Genomic DNA, 24,927 nt, shown 5'->3' with positions numbered 1-24,927 from the left:
CATACTCATTTATATGAAATGGGTTAGACGGGTCGTCGGTCGTGTCTCAATTAACTTAATAAAAGTTAATTATTAAACTAACTTAAACTAACTATGCAGGTAGTGTAGTGTCACTATTTATATGGATTATGTTAGTATGTTAGGGTTTTAATCTGTTTAATTAAACAAGTAGTGTTCAGATTGATTCATATAATCTAATATTCTAAACTTAATACGACGCAAACATGATTTACAAATACGTATTACCACCATTTCTTGCCCTCGCCTGGGCGAGGTCCCCTTTTCCCACCCCATCCCTCGGCCCCGTCTAGCATATGTCAGTGACTGACTATGTCCGGCCATCAGGCGAGCAGATTCTCAGCCTCACCGTCCGGCTGCCGAGCGTGAGAAGTGACATTTAGGATTTTTTTGGTTTATATATTGCTACTATCTACCTGTCCCGCTTGCTTTATTATTTAATATAACTATCTACATTCCAGCCCGATGATACCACCAGGCGAGTTGCCCAACAGGTCTAATCAATGGGATCCTTACCACGCAACCCCATCATAATTCAAGGGATTCTCAACCCCGTAGCTTAAATAAGTCTAACTTATAGGCTCCTCCGACAAACTTGTTGGTCAGCCAATGAACAAATGCGCTAATCAAAAATTAATGATGGCAGCTAATTCCGACGAAGCACATGTACCTATCTTAACATTGACCATTCTAGAAAGCCGAAAAGATATTTACATATGATTTTTATACATAAAACAGGAAAGGAAACCATCAGCGTCTAGTCTAGTAGACTCTAGCTAGTCCATAACCATCTTCTCAAGTAACAGAGGACGCCAAACTCTTTTCAGTTTCCTACGCTCGTCAACTTCCTTTCCCTTGTTGGATCTGCTGAAGAAGAGCAGCTGCCAGCTGTAATGTTGCTTGCAGTCGTTTCTGTGGATCTGCTTCTGCTTCTTTCTGTGTATTACTGTTCTGAAGCAGCTGATTTCCCTGGACCCCTTGAACCATGCGAGAAACTGCGGACACATTTGATGTCCGCTGTTGTTGCTGCGGCAACTGTTGAACTTGACCAAACTGAGATGTCGAAAGCTCAGAGCTCACCTGATTATTCTGTAGAACATATTTCTGGGATATTCTTAAAGAGTTTTCAGAATCATTCGATCTGTTTGTCGACCTAAACTCATCACCCACAGATATATGTGACGTGCTCCCTGACTGCCTCTGCTGTCCGAGAAGAGATGATGCCAACTGCGCTAGTTGATCTGGTTGCAGGGCTGCCACAGAAAAAGCAGCTGAAGTATGCGTTTCCTGAAGAAATGACTTGCCATTTCCGGATGATGAAATACCAGAAATTCCACCTTTATAATGACTAGAGCTTGTTTCTTGCCCTGTGTTTGGCACGAATGAATGGTGCTCCTGAACAACAGGAACAGCACAATTGGACACTTGTGATGGTACATCTCTAGGACCAGACATTGAATTCTGCAGATGATGGGACGAGAAATTCTGACCAGACATAGGATTTCCCTGATGTAGTTGATAGTCATGCCTGTTTTCATTGTAAGAGTCAGATACGCCACTGAGAGCATGAGCAGAACCTGAAAATGATCCAACTGGAGCTGATGTAACCACATTCCCTGAAAAAGATGCATTTGGAACTCCTAATTTACCCAAATCTTGGAAAGATGTTAATGGATGAATAGGTAGTGAGGCTGTTGATGGCTTTGTATATGGTGCATCGCTGTCGATGGGCAATGAATTGGTATTTTTCTTCTCATTTTGAAGATGAAGCGACCCAAAATTGGAACCAGGATGCTCCAACCTCAAAACAACACCAGAGATGCTCAGCTTCCCAGGTACTTTCAGTACTTTCTCTGAGAAGTCTGATGGGGGTACAAGAAACAAGGTAGTTTTTTCATCCAACTTGGCAACTGCTGCTCGCTGTTTTTCTCCAAGATAATGCATTAATTCATTGTAGAATCCCATATCAGCATCACTTTCAGGTACAAAGAAGACAACCCAAGCTTTAGCTGCTTGATAGTAATGCTTTGAAAGCATGTCTAGACCAGTCCTTGCAGTGCAGTCTAAGAATTCAGGCCTGCATCATAATATTATTGTAACGGTGAGTCTAGTGGGAGTCCAACCGCTAGGTGTGAAAAGGAGAAAAAATGTGCAGCTGTACACCGTAGTCAAAGGAATGATTAGAAATGAGACTAGATGAGAATAGAATTTTGTGAATAGTAATAAGATGATTTGTGAATAGCAGTAAAATAATTTGAGTTAAGTATTTATTAGGTTTTAGAAAATGAGAGAAAAAGTTGAATAAAAAATGTTATAAAATTAAAATTTTATTAGAATATTATTTTTTAATATTATTTTTGTTTTGAGATTTAAAAAAATTGAATTGTTTTTTGTTTTTTATTTGAAAGTTTGGGAAAGTTGTAATGATTAGTTTGAAAAAATTATAATGATTAGTTTGAAAGTGTTTGTGTTTCAATAATATTTAGGAAGGAAATGAGATGGAATAAGATGAGATGAGATGTAATGAAAAACTTTTCCAAACATCCCCTAAAGTTCTCTAGTCTTAAAAACTACTAACTTGCATGCTGTTAACCCCATAGGATTGCAACATTCCATTCTCTAGACATCATCTGAAACAAATTCATCCTATTCTTGTAGCAACTGAAGCAAGTCCATCTAAATTGCGGACAACATACAATATAAAAAGCTATTCATTAATATCCAGATATTTTGAACTCTTTATCATCCATAAATTATATAGAAAAAAGTCTCCAAATTCAGTAGATTGGGCCAAATAAGGAAATTAATTTAAATACGGTCTTTTTTAATTGATTAAAATACAGCTCAAATTCAGACAAACAGTTGAGAATTCAATGAAACCTGAAAAACTAATAAATAAAATTCAGTTCGACCAGTAAGTTTTTTCCTTTTTCTTTTTTAATCCATAACTAAGATGGTACCTCATAACGTAATTAAAAACTCACTTATGGTGGAGGAAAGTTGTGATTGCAACTAAATAGAACCTAGGAAAGACCTAATTCTTCCAAGATGAGAACACTCGGGGTAAAGTAAAACAAAAGTATAAGAAATAAAACATTGCACCAAAACAAAGACAGTAAAGAATAACAGATGATGCAACATTATGAGAAAAACTATTTAGGCTGATGAAAACTTGGTAGGCCAGACTTTTCCAAAGCGTGAGCACCAATGAGTTACTTACTTTGGCAGATGAGAAATAGAAGGGAAAGTAGAAGATGGAACACAGTCAGTTAATTATGATACTATTGTATGATACATGCACCAGTATGTAATGCAGCTAGAAACATGAATAAGTCATTATAGGAATTAAACACTCAGATGCCCTGTAGGACAGATTTCCATGGGGCACAGCCAAAATGCACCTTGGATGAACACAGTACTTACAGCCAAAAGAATAAAAAGAAAATATCAATTAATGCATTCTCTAAGATAATATTAAATCAGAGCATCTAAGTAACTACAGACAGAAGAAGCAGTAAGAGGGAAGTAATTAACTAGCCGATGTCAAAGCCGCAAGTAACAGGCAACAGGAAGGCTTTTCACATTCCTAGTGCTGTTTAAAACTTATCACAATAACTAATTCCGAAATCTCCAATTATGAACTTTATTTATTACTTACAACATGATGTCCAGGACTTTTCCCACAGGAAAGCAGCGAGCACGACATACAGGTGTTCCTCCCTTCGCAATTGTCCCTTCCCATTTCCATTCATTCAAAGAAGACTGATCCGATTCCGGCATGAATCTTTTTTTCTCAATAGGCTTTGATAGTAGAGAACTAGAACCCACTTGAAAACTATCATAAGATTCTCCCCAGTGATCACTCCTTTCTCCATGAGGTACAGCTACATTTGTGTGATCAGGGGTCTGTTTATTCACATGAAATACAGCCTCAAAGTTTTTATTGAAGACCTCATGTCGAGGAAAATCAGAGAATACCTTTGGCAACCTATGTTTTTCTTGTTTAAGATCAGAAAAAGGATGCTCTGGAAGGTCTTTCTCAGGTGGAAAGGGGCCAGTCTTCAATTTCTTGGCTCCATGAAAGAAATTAACATCTTCTGATAAGTCCCATGGATCCTCAGGATAATCAGATAACGAAGCACGCCCCTCTCTTGTAGAACTATCACGATGTTCATAAATATCATGTGGTGGTCCTAAATCAGAACCAACATCTCCGAACCTTGCCAGTTCACATGCATTATTTCCACCCATCCATGAAGTACGCTTCCTGTTAAAACCATGGGCATCAGAATCTCCAGTATCCAAATCAGGAAGAAACTGAGATCTTATGACGAGATCTCCAGATAAGCTCCCAAAATTCCTATCCTGCCAAAGGTTCCCAGAATATCCCAGGTGAATGTCTGACTTGGAATGTGGGGAAGGGGGGACATTCATTGAGCTCCTTGCAACGTTGGATGAGCCAGTTTCACTCTTTGCAAAACAAATATGTACACGAGGATTTCCAAATAATTTTCCCTGAAGAATTTCTTTTGCCCTGAAAGCTGACACTACACTCCTGAATCGAACAAAGGCATAGCTGCGACCAGGAAATGCAGTAATATTCTCAATCTCCCCAAAAGGTGCAAAGGCCTTCCTTAAGATCATTTCATCCACCTTCAACAAGGCTGGAAACCCTATCCATAACACCGAACTTGGCTCCACGCTTTTGTCGCTCGTATTGAACTTTTCAGGATAAAAAGGATCAGGACTAGCATGTCGTGCTCTAAACTCCCTTTGGGAGAAAGGAGATCCTCTCGATGCTGAATGCTCATCTTGATGCTGAGAGTAATCTTCATCACGTAATGGTGTTGATGGCTTATCCTGTGATTAAAAATCTTATCAAGTTCAAGTGCAAAACCAACCTGTATTTCAAGCAGTGGAGTTGGCTTTATGCATCAGCACACATTGAAAGGAGACAAAAATTGCCACTAAGCTTCATAGAACTGATGGTTTAAAAATAAAGGAATTGGCACTGGGCCTCAAGTATGTGAAGTATGAAAATTGAAATGTCTAGTAAATTTTGTATCACGCAACTGTGGGAGTAACAATTATTATCAGAAGATATTCTGGACAGCTGGCAAGGCAACCATCACAACCTACTTTACCATGAAAAATGATGGATTCTAAAGGATGGCAAAAGAACACAGCAAAAAGTCCTAGCAACTTTTTTTTTTTGCCAAGTACCAAAACATCCTAGCAACTAAGTAATAAGATAAGTTTGTCAACTGTCTCACCAGTATTTTATGCATACAACATGATCCACCGTTGTTTTCTCTTTTAATAAGTTTCTGCTTCAAAGCACCCAAATTACTAAAGACTATTTCTGCATATACACGAAACACCAAACCCTCATGTTTTTGTTTTGTTAAATGTCAGATATCCTGATGAAATATTACAATATCAAGCCCAAGAATGCCATACGACCACTCAAATACAGTCAATGTTAATTTAAAGAACTAAATCGACAACAAGAGACATTTTTGAATGGTTATAAGATCGACAAAAAGTCTAGCCTGTGTAAACCACCACTGAATTATGAAAAGGCAAACCAATGATTGAAACAAAACAATTCAGACGAATTCAGTAACACCCCTAAACAAACTAAAAAGAAACAAACAAACTAAAGAGGCACTGAAGGGAACAATTAAGCACCCTTTTGGCATTGTCAAGACGAGCATCCTCCTCATTTAATGAAGGAACCGTCTTCAGGACAAAGGTTTGCCTGTTTGTTCCCCTGGAGTGGATAGAATAATTTAACATCTACTTCATATACTTGAGCCACTAATGGAAAAGCAAACGAGGACTGAAAGAAGATAACTGGTGATGTACACGACAAGTACATCAGCAATGATACTTTCATCCCTTCTTAAAGAAAATTTAGTAAGGGCTGAAGGAATTTTCACTTTGCAAACAAGCAATGCACTCTCTTGGTAAACGAACCGTGGTCAGGACTATGGTTTTCCTTGATTCCCCTTTGAAAGGGGTGAACAAAGAAATTATCTTCTTGGTTGGCAATGAATTCGTTTATTATTTTGTTTTTGTAAGACACATGCACACACATGCACACTGTAAAATGAGAAGGAGAGATGGAGAAACTCCGAAACTCAAATTGACACCAAGCTCATGCAATTAAAAAGAACCACTTAATCTTCCTACTTCCTCTACAATGGACTCACAAATTTTTAATTTCATAATTAGTGGAAACCTTCTTATGAATGAAAGTTCTGAGAAAAAATCTGCTACCCTACCATGAATAACACATAACTAACGGATTGAAAAATCAGCTGCAGTGTGGAGTGGTGGCATTCTCAACAATTTGTTTTGTTAGGTAACAGTGGCATTCTAAACATTTCTCATTTATTGTTTGCAGATGACACACTGATTTTTTGTGGGGCAGATTGAAAACCTATTCAGTCACTGAGGGCACTTCCCTTATGCTTTGAAGCTGTCTCGGGCTTAAAAGTTAACTTAGCAAAATCTGAATTGGCCCCAGTCGGACATGCCAACAATATACAGAGCTTGGCTGGCAATTGGGGCTGCAAAGCATCCTCCCTGCCCATGAAGTATCTGGCCCTTCCCTTGGGTGCCTCTTTCAAGGGTAAGGCCATTTGGGATGATGTGATTGAGAAGATGGAGCGCAAGTTGGCAGGTTGAAAGAGGTTGTACTTGTCAAAAGGTGGGTAGATTACCTTAATCAAGAACACACTCTCCAACCTGCCCACATACTTTGTCCCTGTTCCCTCCAACAGCTGTAGTGGCTAATTGTATTGAGAAGCTTCAATGAGACTTCATGTGGAGTGGATTATGGGAGGAATTCAAACTTCACCGCGTTAACTTGAACAAGGCTTGTTCAGGGGTTGAAGCTTGCGGGCCTTCAACAAAGCACTTCTAGGGAAGTGGTTGTGGGGCTATCACTGAGAGAGGGAGGCACTGTGAAAGCAATGATAGATTCCAAGTATGATGGAGTATGGGGGGATGGTGTTCCAATAAGGTACACGGAGGGAGCATGCAGTGTGAGGTTGTGGAAGAACATTAGAAGTGGATGGGGGTTATTCTACTGATACAAGGTTTGTGGTGGGTAGCGGTTCCAGGATCAGATTTTGGCACAATGTATTGTGTGGATAACGGGCCCTTAAGACACCTTTCCTGCAGTCTATAGGATTGCACAAGATCAGGAGGCATCTGTGGCAGAGGCATTGAGAATCTCAAGTGGTTCTCCACAATGGAATGTCAATTTCCTCAGGGTGGCTCAGAAATGGAAAGTTGGGGTTTATTTCTAGTTCTTCAACGTACTGTGTTCCATGGAAGTAAGAGAATAGGAGAGAAATAAGATGCTTTGGATTCCCTCTAGGAAGAGGAAATTCAGATTATGCTCATTCTATGAGGCCATCTCTAGACACGATGACAACCCTTTCCTTGATAGAGTATTTGGAAGACTATGACGCCACTCAAGGCGGCTTTCTTTGTATGGACAGCTCCATTGAGAAAGATCCTGAGTCCTGACCATGGGCAATCCAAGGAAATGTGGAATTATACCAATTAATTGGTGTTGCATATGTAAGAATGGAGAGACAGTGGATCACATGCTACTTCATTGTGAGATTGCCAGGACCTTGTGGGACGATGTCTTTAGTAGAGTTAAGATAGCATGGATTATGCTTGGGAGCATGGTCAATTTCTTCGCTAGCTGGAAAAGTTTGTACGTCATCTCACAGATTGCCGGAGTTTGAGGATGGTTCCCACATGCATTATGTGGTGCATTTGGAGGGACAGGAATGATTGAAACTTTGAAGAGACGGAGTGCTCCATGGACAATCTCAAAAGCTGCTTCTTCAACACTTTATTTTATGGGCAATTGCTATAGATTTCAATGGCTTAGCTTCCATGATTTCCTTGTATCATTTCTAGCTCTTGGTTTTCTCTTGTATACATCCTATGTATTTAGGCCACGCCTATTTTCCTCAATAATATCAATTATATTTTTACCAATTAAAAGCATTGCTTCAAAATGTTCACCAATAAGCACTGAATTTAATTTAAAGATATACACAAGCACCAAATCCCAATAATTTCTCCAAGCACCAACAAAGGTACCTCAATATCATTTTAAACAAGCTTGCACAGCATCCAGCAACAATTTCTAACCACCTACGAAATATGAATACAAAAGAAGAGGAAAATGGGCAAACAAAATGTCTTGACATATAATTGAAACAGGCCAAAGATGATCAATTAGACACGAATATAGCCATGCAAGACCACAAAAGAATGTTCTGCCAGTTCCAATAAATGGAAAAATAATTTCAATTTAATCAAGTCAAATGAGTTTTCTTTTACAATAAGCAACTGACTACACGTGCAGACTTGAAATTCCAAAATGGCTCACATGAAAAACATTATGTTACCCATGAAAACTTGTTACCTCGGAGGAAAAGCAAGTTCGGAAAGCAGCATTGTCAAACCAAAGATTTTTCCATAATTAAAATTCTTGACTTCATCTTATATTAATATAGGGAAGAAAATAAGATATGGAGATGGGTGATAAACATCTACCTGCTTGAGCAGTCTATCTATTCATTGTAACTAAAGGCCCACAAGTAGCAGGATCCCACATTTGCATCAACAGGATCATGTCACTAAAACATTTAATTCCTAATATTCAGATTACCAATAACATTGAAGCAGAATTTGGTTCCCAATACCCACATTTATGAATTTTGGCTATTTCTTTTGAATCTTGAATAGAAGAGAAGAATAACTTGGGATATCTTTCCCTTTTTGACAATTAATAACTTGGGATGTCAACTGCAGTAGGATATCCTCCCACCATCGGAAATGCACTTGGACTCCATTGATCCATGACCACAAATATACATTAAGCAGTGCCAATGCTGCTTTTAAACCAACCCATATCTTCCTAAACTTCTAAGAATTGTCAATTAATTCAACAAATTCCGGTGGTCGTGATTCAGGTCAATGGTAGAGATTCTGTCCCTAAAGTTTATATCAAATATGGATTATGGGATAAAGCTGCGCAAGCTTGATAACCCATCAAGCTTATCACAGGCTTCTCAATATACATAAGCACAAGACCATATGAGCATCTAAAAATAAGATCGTTCAAATCGAGTTATGTGATAGACCAGATTGAGTATAAGATATATAGAAAGGTGGTGAATATGAATTGTATATGCCCAAAAGTGGCTTGAGCCTTCCTTGAGTCGTAACAAATATTATCAAAGCCAATCTCAATCAAAAGTGTAGGACTTGAGCTATGCCACTTATGATGGAATAGCCAAAAGAGGACGTTAGGGATTTAAGAGGAGACTGTGATACCCCAAATTGAGAATAAGAAGTATAGAAAGGTGGTAAATGAGATCCCATATTTTTTGGGAGGGACAAATTCTTACTCTTCATAATAATTCCAATGGACTTCTATTGTAACCTTGACTAGTCAATTCGGAGTATAGGCCCAGGTGTGGCTTGGGTCTTCCTTGAGTTGTTTCAAGCTATCAATTCAACCAATAATTTGACATCACACAATGTACTGGATTCTTTAGTTATAACTTCCTAGCATCACAAAGTACAACCATATAACTTGTTTCTGCTGCAAATAAAATGAGGTCAGTAGCATGAAAAGTGAATTTTTTTATTTGGCACCGGAAGTCCAAGAACAGCGTCCCGACTAATCTCGAGGGTGCACAGGTTCTCAGCAATGAGTTTCCCACGAGTGCACCTCACCTAATTCAAGGGAAAAATCCCCCAATCCAATGACCCCTAGAGATTGTTTGCACCCAAGAGGATTCGAACCTTAGACCTTGGAGGGAGCATACCACCAAGACCAAAGCCTTTACCACTTGAGCCAACCCCTAGGGGTTTTGGCATGAAAAGTGAATTATATGCAGTATGTCAAAAGGACAAGAACAATTAGGAGTTCAGATTCTATATAAAGTTTATCGACATCATAACAAACACAACAAACTTGTGTGTGTGTTTGATAGGTCATAGTTGAGTAAAGGAAGCCAATCAGTCAGTTGGGGCAGTACCTTGAGCGCTTTTCACAACCTGCGGAAACTCTCTTTTAGGTCAGCCATAGGGAATCATTGCTACTTAATCAAATCCTTCGAAGCCTAAATTTTCACAATTTCCACAGTTGTAACATTTTTGTTGCATTTTATTAGTATACAAGTTCTGTCTACAACACATAAATAGTACCCAAAAATAAAAAAGAATAGATTGTCAAGCAGCAAGATCACTAGAGCTTCCAATAAATAAATTATCTTTTGGGGTTTTTACAGGGCCGGAGAGGAGGGCACCTGTTAAGTTTTTTACTAAAACTTGCACCCTCTAAGCTGCTGCTTTTGTGCTTCATGAAATACTCGATCATTTAATAACTGCTTAGGGCATGTTTGGATGCCTAGAGTATCTCAAAATTTCTGAATAGTAGTGAAATGATTTGAGTGAAGATGTTTTATTCGATTTTGGAAAAGGAGAGAGAAGTTGAATAAAAATATTTTTTAAAATAAGTATTATATTGGAGTTTGCGAAAGTGAAGAGATAAAGTTAAAAAAAAAATTGTTTCAATATAATTTTTTAATATTATTTTTGTTTTGAAGTTTGTGAAAGTTATATTATTTTTGTGTTTGAGTAATGATTAGATGCAAAAGCTAAAAATTTGAAATTGAAAAGTGATTTGTGTTTGAGTGATGCTTGGGAATATGTAAGTTATGAGAAATTTTTAGAATTCTCATGTTTGCCAAACAAGCCCTAAATCCAAGGGCTGCAAACCACATGTCAAAACATCTGCATTCCTTTCACACGCTGTTTTTATATTGTTTACAAAAAGATTTTGTTTGAAGGGGATTCCACATTTTCATTTAGTCTCAATATTCTGAATACGGTATATTAAAGAAAATACAGTCAATTAAAGAAAACAAGCCCTTAATCAGCACCATATTGGCTTTCCTTGGAAGAGGATTTGGAAGGCTCATGTTCCGTCAAGGGTGGCTTTTTTTGTATGGACAGCAGCAATAGGGAATATTCAGACTATTGACAACCTGAGAAAGCGTGGAATGATTGTTGTGGATTGGTGCTTTATGTGCAAGAAAGAAGCGGAATCAGCGAACCACCTACTACTTCATTGTGAAATGGCTAAAGTACTATGGGATGGTGTGTTTGGAAAGGTTGGGCTGTGCTGGGTTATGCCAGAAGCAGTGGTCGATTTCCTTACATGCTGGACTAACTTTCAAATGCATACTTGTCCCCAAGTGGCAGCTGCTTGGAAAATGTTGCCTTTGTGTATTATGTGGTGTATTTGGTGGGAGAGAAATGAGCGGTGCTTTAATGATCGGGAACGCAATAGAGATGCATTTTGGAAGTTTTTTATAAGCACTCCAATTAGCTGGTTTTCTGCTATTGTACTGAAGGGAGGGGATGTAAACGCGTTCTTGTCTTCGTTTTTCTAAGTTCTAGAATGTATTAGGTGTTTCTTGTGTATACTTCCTGTGTACTCGGGCTATGCCTATTACATTGTTATTAATAAAGTTATTACTTATCAAAAAAAAAAATTATTGCCAAAGTTCTCCCAAACTGATTTTAAAATCAGATTTGACAATAGGTGATTTCCAGCTTCCAAATTGCCTTTGTCAAAGGTAGGCAAATTCTTGACCCATTCCTCACTTCTAATGAATGCCATGATAGAAGATTGAGATCAGATGAGTGATAAGTAATTTGTAAACAAGAATTATTTTTTTATAAAAGTAATAAAATTTATTAATCCACATAATTAGGCATAGCCCAAGTACATGGAATACAAGAGAAAACACCTAATTACAAGCTAGAAGCTGGAAAGAGCAGAATAGAAATCATGAAAACTAGTCTCATCCAATACAATAGCCGATGCCGAAAGTAACAACATATGGAAAAAAAATCTCTAATCCCACCCAACCAACGTTCTCTATTTTTAGAACATCTTCCATTCCTCTCATTCCATATACACCACATAAGACATGATGGCACCATCTTCCAAACAGCCACAATTTGAAGATTATCCCAAATTCCTCTCCAACAAGCCAACAGATCCACCACCCTCCAAGGCATCACCTAGACAATAACAAGCCTATCAAAAATCTCATCCCACAAAACCTTTACCACTTCACAATGGAGAAGAAGGCGGTCCACCAATTCACCATTCCTTTTCCACATAAAGCACCAATCCATTAAAAGTATACCATGCTTTCACAAATTAATTATAGTCAGGATTTTCCCATGAGATGCCAACCAACCAAAAAACGCAACCTTGAGGGTACTTGGCTTCTCCAAATGCACTTCCAAGGAAAAGCATTAGATGATTGGTTCGACATAACCTTGTACAATGATCTAACCGAAAAGTTCTTATTCCCAGGATGAATCCAAATCAATCTATCCAGCCCACCGTTCTCCATATTCAGGGCATACAACATGCTGAAAAAATCTGAGATATCCCCCATCTCTCAATCCTGTACAGCTCTAACAAACTTCACATTCCACTGTAAAGAGCCATTGGAGTTTTGCATATTGTCTGCCATAAAAGCACCTTGATCCAATGCAATCCTAACAAGGCTTATGATCACGCAGATTCCAATTATATTCATGAAGTGGTGGAGCATTGTCCACTGCATTCATCATTGCACTTCTAGGTATTGGTGAATCATACTACCCCGAGGTTCTTTCATAGTACTCAAAGACCATGATGGGGGAACCCTACCGTAGTACTCAAAGTATATTTCCTATGTACTTGGGTTATGCCTAATTATGTGGATTTATAAATTTTCTTACTTATCAGAAAAACAAGAATAAGAGAACCCTTATCCCTACGCTTTTTGTTATTGTTATGGAGGCTTTGAGTGGGATGATCTCTGCTGCAGTGTATATGGGCAGCCTGTCAGGTTTTTCCACCAGTGTCAGGGATGAAGTAGGGGTTGGTATGTCTCATCTTTTGTTTGCAGACAATCTCTAGGGGTCATCAGATTGAGAGATTTTCCTCTTGAATTACCTGACGAACACTTGGAAGAAACTCCTTGCTGAGGGTATGTGCACCCACGGCAAATAATTTCTGGTTGATCATGTTCCCAGAAAAAAGATACTTTCGAGAAACTACGAGCATGACTGAAGTGGCTATACATACAAATCCATTTACGGATTTATATGCTTCAATTGGAACTAGAAGTTCCATAACAAGCGGCAGGTATACCACCATAATTAAACTGCCTTTTCTTTTTATTTTTCGGATAGGATTTATGTTGGCTTCATCGGGAGGCTCATATAGTTTGTTACATCAGCTCCAAAAGGATAAGTTGCCTTGGAATTGAGAAAGTTCCATGGAGTTCATAATTGCATAAAAGGAGTCAAAGTAATGGCTACAGCGTGTCGAGACACTTCTTCGATGGTCCCCATCTGCCCGGTTTATGAGCCCCTTTCCGATTCCCTCACCCAATCTCATGAGAAGCAAGCCTAGCAGGCCCTGCCTTAACCTATCCCCAGACAGCCAGCCCTCACCAGGCTGCTGGCATTGCTAAATGATCTGCCACGAAGCAAGCTCTCCCGAATACGACAGATGCGGAAGTGGTTAAAGAAATCGGACAAATAAAATAGTTGGGCAACTGTATGCACGAGGGTACATTATTAGTATTCTGGGAATTGGCAATATTGAGAGAAAGAGGAAGAAAAGGATGCTGCTAGTGTGATAGGTATCCTCAGTTTTGAGGTTTCAACCTCACCCATTGCCTATCTTGCTCTTCAATTATGAGCTCCCTACAAAGCCAAATATGTTTGGGAAATGCTGTTGAGAAGACAAAACGATGCTTCTCTAGTTGGAAACCATTGTCCTTGCTGAGGGGAGGTAGAATTATGTTCATGAAGAGCATGCTATTCAACTTTCCAGCCTATTATGTCTGACTCCACTCCATGTAGGAGTTTCCAGTTGCCTAGAGATTTTCCTTTTTTTGATAAGTAAGAAGGTATTTTATTGATACAAAAATAAGCATAGCCCAAGTACACAGGAAGCATACATGTGATTACACCTTTTTTTTTTATAAGTAAACAAGTATTATTGATCAAATAATGGGCAAAAATGCCAATTACAAAATTCCTATGCCCTATCTAAGTAGGCGCATTAGAAACAAGGAAATCAGGAAGGTCCATGCCATTAAAGTCCACAGCAATGGCCCAAGTACAAAGAGTTCTAAAAAAGAAAACTTTTAGCTCCTCCATCAATCTCTCCTTGTCTTCAAACGTCCGCCCGTTGCGCTCCTGCTACAAGCACCACATAATACAAGTAGAGATAATCTTCCAAACCACTTAATCTGTTGCATGCCTTGAATAGAAGTCCAACATGCTAATGTTTTCACCATTGTCTTCGGCATAACCCACGCTAGGTCCATTCTACTAAACACCTCATTCCAGAGTACCCTGGCTAACTCACAATGTAAAAGTAAATGATTCACCAACTCGCCCCCTCTTCTACACATGCAACACCAATCTGCAATAATTACCCTCCTTTTCCTCAGATTATCTGTGGTGAGAATCTTGCCTAAGGAAGTTGTCCACACAAAAAATGAAGCTTTGGGGGGTGACTTGTGCCGCCAAAGCCTTCTCCAAGGAAACTGTGTATCAAGTTATTGTGTGAGAGCCTTATAAAAGGAACAAACAGTAAAAACCCCTCCCTGCAGGTGTCCACCACAAACCATCTTCATGCTGAATGTTATGTCGTATGGAATATATGCGAGTATAAAAATCTACAAACTACTCATCTCCCAATCCTGTGCCGCCCTTATGAAATTAATATTCCAATGAATACACCCTCCCAACCCAAACATCATGCCAAAAACTGATTCTACTGGCATCCCCTATACACAACCTAGTGTGGCTAGAGAAAGGCCTTCAACCTTTCCGGATATGCTTCCATAGCCCCACTCCATATGCCCCCTTGACTTCATTAGAGCACCAACCCCTCCTTATACTCCCATACTTAGTATCAATCAGCACATTCCATAATGTTTTCCTCTCATAATTATATCTCCACAGCCATTTCCCAAGAAAAGCCTTATTGAATACCCTCAAATTGCTAACCCCCAACCCGCCACCCCTCATTGGAGAGCACACCTTGTCCCACCCAACTAAGTGAAACTTAAACTTGTTGCCAAGTCCACTCCACAGAAAATCTCATTGGAGCTACTCAATCCGAAAGGCAGCACTAGTTGGGAGAGGTAATAATGACAAAAAATATGTGGGAAGGTTTGAGAGGGTACTCTTTATTAAGGTAATCCAACCCCCTTTAGACAAATACAACATTTTCCACCCAGCCAGCCTTCGCTCTATCTTCTCTAATACCTCATCCCAAATAATCTTGGCTTTGGATGATGCTCCCAATGGAAGGCCAAGATACTTCATAGGCAGCGAAGAAACCACACAGCCCAATATGTTGGCCAGCCCCCTAACATTGCGCTTCTTACCCACAACAACCAACTCAAATTTAGAGAGATTTACTTTTAAGCTGAAGACCACTTCAAAACAAAGCAAGATAGCCTTCAGAGATTGGATATGACCTCGATCTGCCTCACAAAATAACAGCATGTCATCTGCAAACAAAAGATGCAAATAATGGTAGAGCCCTGGTTAGTATCCCCCATCAAATAACCTGAGAAAAAACCAACCTCAACTGAAGCCGACCACATTCTGCTTAGGGCCATGACAATAACAAATAAGAGGGGTGATAATGGATAGCCTTGTCGCAACTCCCACGAACTGTTAAAAGAACTCACAGGGTCACCATTCACCAAAACCGAGAAGCAAATCGTTGACACACTCATCCACAACCTCTATCTCTCCCCAAAACCACATCTCCTCAACAAATAAAAAAAGAATTCCCAATTAACATGGTCGTAAGCCATTTCCATGTCTAATTTTCATAAAATACCCGGGACTCCTAATTTAATCCTGCTGTCCAAGCATTCTTTAGCAATAAGGACGAAGTCCAATATTTGTCTTCCTCTAACAAATGCATTTTGAGACTTAGAGATGATCCTATTCATGACTATCCTCATCCTATTAGAAAGAACTTTTGAAATTAACTTGTACATATAGCCCACAAGACTAATAGGACAGAAATCTTGCACCTCCATTGCACCAACCTTTTTTTGGGACAAGTGCAATAAGTGTAGCATTTAAACTCTTCTCAAATTTTCCAAAAGTGAAAAATTCATGAAAAATCTGCATGACATCCTCTTTCACCACCTCCCAACAAGTCTGAAAAAATGTCATAGAAAAACAATCAGGGCCCGAAGCTTTGTCTCTATTCATTTTCCTAACTACCTGTTGCACCTCTTCCTCTTTAAAAGGTCTCTCAAGCCAAACCATACTTGTTTGATCAATGGCCTCAAAATATAAACCATCTAATCTAGGCCTCCAATCAAAAGGTTCCACAGGCAGCTCTTCAAAATGTCCAGCAATGTGATCCTTGATAACTGATTGATCATAAGAAACAAAGCCATCCATGGTCTGGGCCTTGATGGCATTGTTCCTCCTATGTGAGTTGGCGACCTAGTGAAAAAACTGTGTGCATTTATCCCCCTTCATAAGCCACAATGCCCTTGACTTTTGCCTCCAAGAAATCTCCTCCATTAGAATCGCCCTTTCTAACTCTGAAATGACTTGGCTTTTGCGGATGTTCTCTACTTCTACACCCTCCAATCCTTGTAACTCTTGTAGTAAGGTCTTCTTTTGGAGTTCTACATTGCCAAATACCTGCTTATTCCGTGACTTCAAATCCTTCTTCAAAAATTTCAATTTACCTGCCAAAATAACGCTCGGAGTGCCCTATATCTAGTATGAACTCCACCATAGTCTAATCAATTCCACAAACCCATCAATTTTTAACCACTTGTTCTCAAATTTAAAGTACATTCATCCCCCTTGGATGCCTCCACAATCCAACAATATAGAAAAGTGATATGAACACACCTGTGGTAGTCATTTCTAGCATACATCTAGAAAATGCATCTCCCAGGTTGGGGATATAAGAGACCTGTCTAATCTAGACTAGGTATGATTGTTAGACCATGTAGATGTACCCCTAACAAGAGGGATGTCCATAAGATCTATCTCGAATATGAAATAAGAGAATTCAACCATTGCATGGTTTTGACGTCCCCCCCCCCCCGATCTCTCACTAGGGAACCTTGTCACATTGAAATCCCCACCGATGCACTATGGGACATCCTACCAAGTAACAATCCTGTGAGTTCTTCCCATAATAACCGTCTCTTGCTATCCAAATTAGGACCATAAACCCCAGCAAATGCCCACAAAAAACCATCTTCAGAATTTTTAAACAAACACCCCACCGAGTATTCCCCTACAAACTCATCGAGATCCTCACCACCCATTCATCCCACATTACCAAGACTCCACCCAACGCCCCATTCGAAGCTAAATATGACCAGCCTATGTACCGACAGCCCCAAATACTCCGGATAATACTTCTTGTAATAAACTTCAATTTAGCCTCCATCAAACAAATGATGTATACCTTCCATTGTCTCAACAAATTTTTTATTCGGAGGCGTTTATCTATCTCATTCAACCCCCTAACATTCCAAATAAGAAGTTTGGGCTTCATTTATCAACAACTACAATCCTCCCTTTGTTCCTACCTCGGCTTCCACTCCCCTCCTTTCCTTCATAATTAATAGACCAAGATAGTCTTCTCAATTCTCTGTTTCTTTTAGACCCCATACCTTGGTGGTAGTGACCTGCCTCAATTGCTGTTAGGAGTGCCTTGAATTGATCTTCAAAATCCTCACAAGAGATCCCTACACAATTTTGAATTTACTCCACTTTTTGAATGACACAATCTGAGGATGAACAAGAAGGAATGGTACAAATAGGGATAGGATCATCCCCAGCTTCCTTATCTTCCATATTATCAAGATGGTAGGGAAACATCTCTAGAACGGGTGTGGAAGCTGATTGGGATCTAGCTTCCTCACACTGTTGCAACTCCTCACCCATGTTATACCCAAATAAAACCAATGTTCCTTCTACTTCACCCATTGATGCCGCACTTTTAGAAACGACAGAACAGATTGTCTCAATTGTTAGGTCTTTTTTCGGCGCCGAAATAGTAATTTGTACTATGTTGTGGTCAATCTCCTGCACAGAACTCTCCAGCAACCCTTTCTGTGATATCCCCCCTTGCTTCTAACCTCCCAGATACACTGCTACCCTCACATCTACCAAACACTGAGGTGAGGTGAGGTGAGGTGAGGTGAGGTGAGGTTTGGAAGGTGAGTTGAGATAAGATGAGTTGAGATGAAAATTAAAAGTTGAATAAAATTTTGTTAGAATGTTATTTTTTAATATTATTATTGTTTTGAAATTTGAAAAAATTGAATTGTTTATTATATTTTATGTGAGAATTTGAGAAAGTTGTAATAATTAAATGAGATGAGTTGAGATCAACTCTCAATCCAAATGGGGCCCGAGGCGTACTCTATGTGTCCAGCGTCAAAGACGCCAACCTCGTAGCCATGGTTACAGGAGGCGACCCAGAGGTCACCGACCTGTGACATCCCATAGAGAATCGGCCCTCCCAATAGTTTGTCGTGCCTTGCCCTCTGTATTTATTTCTCAATCAGTACCGGCGCAAGGTTTTTGGCACATATGTCGCTAGGAACTACCCAGACCTTGCCGGCAAAGGAGTCAGTGACACCCCTGGCCGTTGTGCTAGTGTCGTGACAGGCCTAGATGTGGACGTAGATCCCACTTCAAAATGGGTATTCCATTGGGCCTAAATGGGCGTAAGCCCAGTCCGTTTCCCCCTAAACCACCTTGTCTAGAGAAGATACAATGAAATGTTTTGTGGAGAGGCATGAGGACAAAGCCTAAATTCCATCTAGTGAAGTGGTCCAATGTGTGTTCGTCAATTGTATAAGTTGGTTTAAGGTGACAAATTTAGTTATGTTCAACCAAACTTTCTTGTGAAGGTGACTGGCATTATGCTTATGAAAGAGAGAGCCTTTGTACTAGTGGAGATAAAGTATGGAAGTTTGGATGGAGGTTGGTGTTCTTATGAGGTTATGGATCTATTGGGGGTTGGTCTTTGGATGAACATTAGAAGGGGTTGGATGGATTTTACCCACTTTACTAGATTTGTGGTAGTGACGGGTCCAAAATATGTTTATAGCATAATGTGCAATGTAAAAATCAATCCTTGAAGGTACTTTCCCAAACAAATTCAGCATTGCACATGTTACAGATGCTTATGGAGAGGAACATTGTCAACTGTCGCATAATTTCTTTCAATGGTGTGTTAATTTTCTTAGAGAAGCTAATGACTAGGAAGTGGATATCATTAGACCCTTTTTTAACCCAAGGAAAGCCATCTTTGTCCTATTCAAGATAGATTGGGTGTAGTGACTAATGAAGGTCCAAGCCATAACTAGTATTATACTCCAAAAAGACTAGTCAATATTATAATTGGAACCTCTTGGAATCATTATAAAAGGCAAGAATCTCTCCCTCCCAAGTAATGTGGGATTCCCATCACCACCTACCTATACTCAATACAGAGTATTACAATCTCCGTCCATTAAATATTTGGCATATTCGCCAGGCCATCTATCATAAATGGCATGGCTTAAACCCCACACTTCTTGTTTGGGTTTTCTCCAATAACTTTTGTAATGATCCAAGAAAGACTCAAGCCACATTTAGATTTAGGCCTATAATGTAAAATGACTAGTCATTGCTACAATTAGAACCTCTTAGAATCATTATAAAAGGGACTTTTCCCTCCAAAACAACATAGGATTCCATACTCGGTATTGAATATTAAATTGGGTTATGCCATCTTGACCAGTGGATCTTCCAACATGTTGGAAAGGACAGTTCAGTAGTCATCAAGGTGCATTATTTTGGACAATAACCCATTGTATGATGCAACATATTTGGTGAGAGAGGATTGAGCATAGCTTTAAAGATTGTGAGAATTGATTATTGGACCTCAAGTCTTTCTTTCTCAACACAGTGGGTCAATGGACTGTGGTACACAACAGTATTGCTTTTCCCACTTCTACTTTTCAGGATTTCCTATATTTATTTCCTTTTGCACTTTAGTGTATGTCTTGTATGCTTCTTCTGGACACCCTTTTTGATTAAATAATACTTATCTTAACAATTCCTAATGAGTTCCAAAACTCTCATAAAACATATGAAAATGGTAGAAAAGAACTTCTCCTTCCCCACCTTGACAAGTCCCAGTAAAGAAAACTAATTATTCAGCAGCTACTCAAACGTCAAACTGAAAGAATAAACACGTTATCTAACCTTTTCTCCCCAAAAATTAAGTGTCTATCGAATAAGAAATAACCTAAGGGAATTGAAAATTATAGAGAGCAATCTAAAGATACCATGTAGCCCAGCAGGAAGCTTGCTAATAAGAGTTCCCAATGCTATTTCCATAAGGTACATTTTAGATGCTGCAGCAAAATCATCAGATGCAGTAGGCCATTACAAACATGCACATATGTCACTCCCTCCCATGATTCCCAAATATAACACCATACATTCACGAAAAATGTATATAATGCACTACTTAGCAGCAAAAGTGAAGTAACAGAACCTTTTGAGCTGTTTCTTCCATGGATATGTGAATCCACACCTTTTTTCAATTCAGGCACAATTGAATTAAATTTTTAAAACGAAAGATAATTCCAAAATATAAAAAAAAAGGCATGAAAGGTTTTTAAACTGGGAGAGAAATCTTATGAGTGGCAAACAACAATTTTGTTAAAGCATTAAGACCTGCAGGATTCTCTCACTTGTTGATCATTAGTGGTAAAGGTAGTGCACTTTCATCATATCAGTTCGCCGAGGCAACTATTTGGGACTCTGGTAAATAAGTTTCTTCCAGACAAAATGCTTTTTGTTTTGAATCAGGAAGTTTAGTGAAGTGCTCGAGGTTCATATATGAAAAGAGAGATCAGTCTGCTCAAGCTATTTTTTATGCTGAATGGTGGACGCCCTCTGTTTCAACTCATATGAGCTTATTGTTTAACTTTCAGCATGTGTCAAAGAACAAATACTCCAAGGCTACCTCACAATTGCAATTTATTAAATTATGATAGCAATTAAGGATGGAAATCATTTAGTTATTTAACACGTGAAGCACCCATATCTCTCTCATACAATCTTCTACTCTTACTAAGAATTGCTACCAATGGATATGAAGCCCGAATTTCTTACATCTCATATTACATCCGACTTGCATTGCATTTTGCACTCCTTTTTTTTTTTTTTGTCACCTTATCGTTTGATATAAAAAAAATATCTAGATTTGAATTTGTTTAAATGAGCACATCAAATAAATATTTCATCAGTAGATCCAGTACAGGCTGCAGACTCAGCATGACCCGGTAAATTGTTTTTGATACGTAAGAATTTTATTAATATGAATAAAAGACTAGGCGAAGCCCGATGAACCAGTAAACTTCATGTGACCACTACCACAATTGGCAGATTAATATGGACATGCTTAAAGGAAATTAACCCTAGTGTAGTATATAATCATGATCCTATGGCCTCTCACACTCTGTAAGTCTTTTGGATATGTTAATGTGCATAGAGATTAGCAACCCAAATTGAAATTCATGACGTGGAACCACCGAATATGGCTGGTTAACAAATGTAAAGACCTTCTTTCATCTAGTAATTCAAGCTTTACTGAATCAAGAGGATATTTCAGACAACTGTATTGTGGAAAATGGGTGCATATCAAAAGGTAGAAAGAAATACCAATTGAAGATACATTCTACTTGTACTAGAACATGTGAAAAACTTCTCAAATGCACTGAGAGACTCAAAACAAGATTCCACTACTGGATCATGATAATTTGTAACTCTAGTTCCTCCACTGTCAAGCCACTTGAAAAATGAAACTTACGTGCCTTTCTCTCAGGAATCTAGTTGTACTGCTATTGAAGGATTTTGAAAAGGATTACAGTCAATTGTTAGCATAATTATACGACCTTCTTCTAACGAAAATCAATTCTAAACTTTCCAATGGTACGTATAGCACTTGTCTATGGATTTCAATGGATTTTAGAATACCAATCTGAAAAAGCAGATAGAGCACCATCTATTGTCCTATGCTATATGCTATAACCCACTACTGTAGATCAACCTACTCCAAAGGCATTTTGCCCATATGAGGTCCTTCTGATAAAAGTCAAATGTTAAATAAAAAATAACTTTAAACACTAAAAACATTGTGAATAATTGTTTTTTAGATTATATAAATTCTATCTAAATTTGATGATCTATCAGTTTTATGAAAATTTCCCCCTTTAAACTGCAAGCATGATATTTTCTATGGCAATGGGAGAGATTTTTGTTTCGTTTTTTTTTTTTTTTTTTTTTTTTTGGCGTAACTCGTTTTATATGGTCTATTTATAAACTACTGATTTAAAGGGACACCAGATGCAGAAAAATGCTACACTCCGTTCTAGAATTAAACCTTGATTTTTCAAGCTTGTATGTGATTTCAACACTAAACAGCTGCGATGAAAAAACTTTTCCTGTTACTGCACATAATTCTCAGTTAACCATGCAGCTGCCAAAGATAGATATATATATATATATATCTTATTTTCATATGTCCAAATATATTACACTCATTCTGAAACCACAATTAATGAATTGGAAAATTAGAAGACACACCGCTTTGCCTCTTATCTCATCTTTTTTTTTCCTCTTTTGAATTTCCCCATGAACTGCATGTGTTCTTTTAGTTTTTATTTTTAGACTATTGAGGGTCTGAGACCAGACCAAATTCGAAACTCTTACGAATAAGCGCACAAGAAAGAAAGTAGAAAGCCAAATAAGTTGCATGCCTCTTCTTTTTGTGATATAGAAGGCACATTCAAGCCTTAATAGTAACATTTAAGACCTAAGACTTTCTGATATTAATAAGCACATAGGGCATTGGAGTGTGAAACTTGACAATATTGCTTAGTAATTTCCGTTTAAATCGACAATTAAATGGAGACTGCCACCGTTGTTAACCATAATGTGTACATGATGGAGTGCATCCATTGCCTTGGTTAGATTATGCAAATAAGTAGATTAACAACGAGTCATATTTCTCTTGCTATTGCTCTTGCTTGAAAACTATGGAAGGCAGGTGCTATATATTGGGGCCCTGATATTGACAAAATGAATTGAAATATTAACTGTGTAAAAGTATACATAGATACATGCATACACGTATCACACAATATTTTACGGAGAAAGAAAGCGTGCCTAAGAATGTAACAGACATGATAAAAGGTAGCTGGGGGTGGGCAGGACTAACCGCCTTGGTAAACTCAATTCTAAGCGGGTTGCCGGCAATGGGAAACCCTTGAAGTGCATTGATGGCGACGAAGGCATCATCTTCCCTCTTGAAATTAATGAAAGCATAGCTACGGCCAGGCTGGAAAGCAACGCTTTCGAGCTCCCCGAACTGTAAGAAATAATGGCTAAGGTCGTGCTCGAGTGTGGCGTGGGAAAGGTTGCCAACCCAGAGGTGTCTGGAGGGCGGATTCTTGTTACTGATGTTGCGGCTGCCAAAATTGTCTTCAAATCTTGAAGCCCTTCGGAATCGGCCCCGTCCTCCTCGGCCCGACTAAAATACCAACACATAAATTTAAATAAATAATTGCTACTCTAAAAAAATGCAACTGTTATTGCAGTTGTAATCCAAAAGATGAAGTATGGAAACGTGGATTTGATTAGGTCAGTTCCAGTAGCCAATTCAAGTGACTAATAAAATGAGTAAGCGTGAATAAAAACCCGAAACATGAAAGCGTAAGAAGCCTTCATTTAGGGCACAAACCCTAAGGCTAAGAGATTCGCTTTGATTCCAATGAGATTGATGGCCGAGACAAAAGAAACAAAATAGAGCAAATTAGTTTCATAGTTAATAACTATTACCATTGTGTTGCAGTGATGTTTGTTGTAACGGGAGGAGCACCACCAATCCAATTTCCAATTTATGAAACCTAACTTCTTCTTGGTTTGTTGAGAAAATTTGAAAGGGTCGGAGCAATAGCAAGGATCGTTGTCTCAGAGACCCTCGGTTGCTGTCTCAGAGGCTCAGACAGAGAGCCACAACGAATTTCTTGTAGAAAGTTGTAGGGTTTGAGATTGAGCGGTGATTAGTTTTTTTCCTCTTTTTTTTTTTTCTTTTCCTTTTTAAGAAGATGATGTGGTACGTGGAAGTAGGAATTTGGCACTTTTACCTGCGATAAACGACCGATTTCCGTTTGAAAAATTCGAACAGAAGCGTCACACTCTTCTACCCTATTTAAAAATCAAAAATTCTGTGTACAACCGGTTGCGTCCCCATTGCGGCATCGCCATCCGACATGGCAACAAATCGAAAACGGCGTCGTATCCAACCGTTTCAATAACGAGCAAATACTGGAACCTTTCACTTCTCCCTCTCCGTCCTCTCTCTTCGACTTTTCCCTCTCCCTCTTCACTTCTCCCTCTTCACTCTGCTATCTCCCTCTCCCTCTTCTCCTTCCGACTTCTCTGGTTTCGTCTCTGGTTTTTTTCTCTCTCTCTCTCTATCTTCGTGGTATCCCTTCGTCTTTCCTCCATTATTCTTCTCCCTTCGCTTCTCTGGTTTCGTCTCTGGTTTTTCTCTCTCTCTGTCTCTCTATCTTCGTGGTACCCCTTCGTCTTCCCTCCATTATTCTTCTCCCTTTGTCTTCTCCCTTCGTCTTCAATTTTCGAGAGGCCCAAAATCCCCTTCCCAGAGTCCCGAAACCCTAAATCCCCTCCCTTCCC

The 24,927-nt window shown here is 38.9% G+C and overlaps 1 protein-coding gene across 1 annotated transcript; it reads right to left on the bottom strand.

Moving 5' to 3' along the window:
* Positions 1-628: 628 nt before the first annotated feature.
* LOC109000744 (flowering time control protein FPA) lies at positions 629-24,347 on the bottom strand. Its single transcript, XM_018977726.2, has 4 exons — positions 24,067-24,347; positions 23,447-23,758; positions 3,677-4,878; positions 629-2,095 (listed from the first exon to the last, which is right to left on the bottom strand). Exons 1-4 carry the CDS (start codon positions 24,067-24,069, stop codon positions 859-861), a joined length of 2,754 nt encoding a protein of 917 aa, XP_018833271.1. The 5' UTR covers positions 24,070-24,347; the 3' UTR covers positions 629-858.
* Positions 24,348-24,927: the final 580 nt, after the last annotated feature.

Source organism: Juglans regia, chromosome 10 (assembly GCF_001411555.2).
Source record: "Juglans regia cultivar Chandler chromosome 10, Walnut 2.0, whole genome shotgun sequence".
Classification (NCBI taxonomy): Eukaryota; Viridiplantae; Streptophyta; class Magnoliopsida; order Fagales; family Juglandaceae; genus Juglans; species Juglans regia.
Note: the sequence above shows the minus strand (reverse complement) of the source record. Positions and strands in the feature narration are given on the sequence as shown.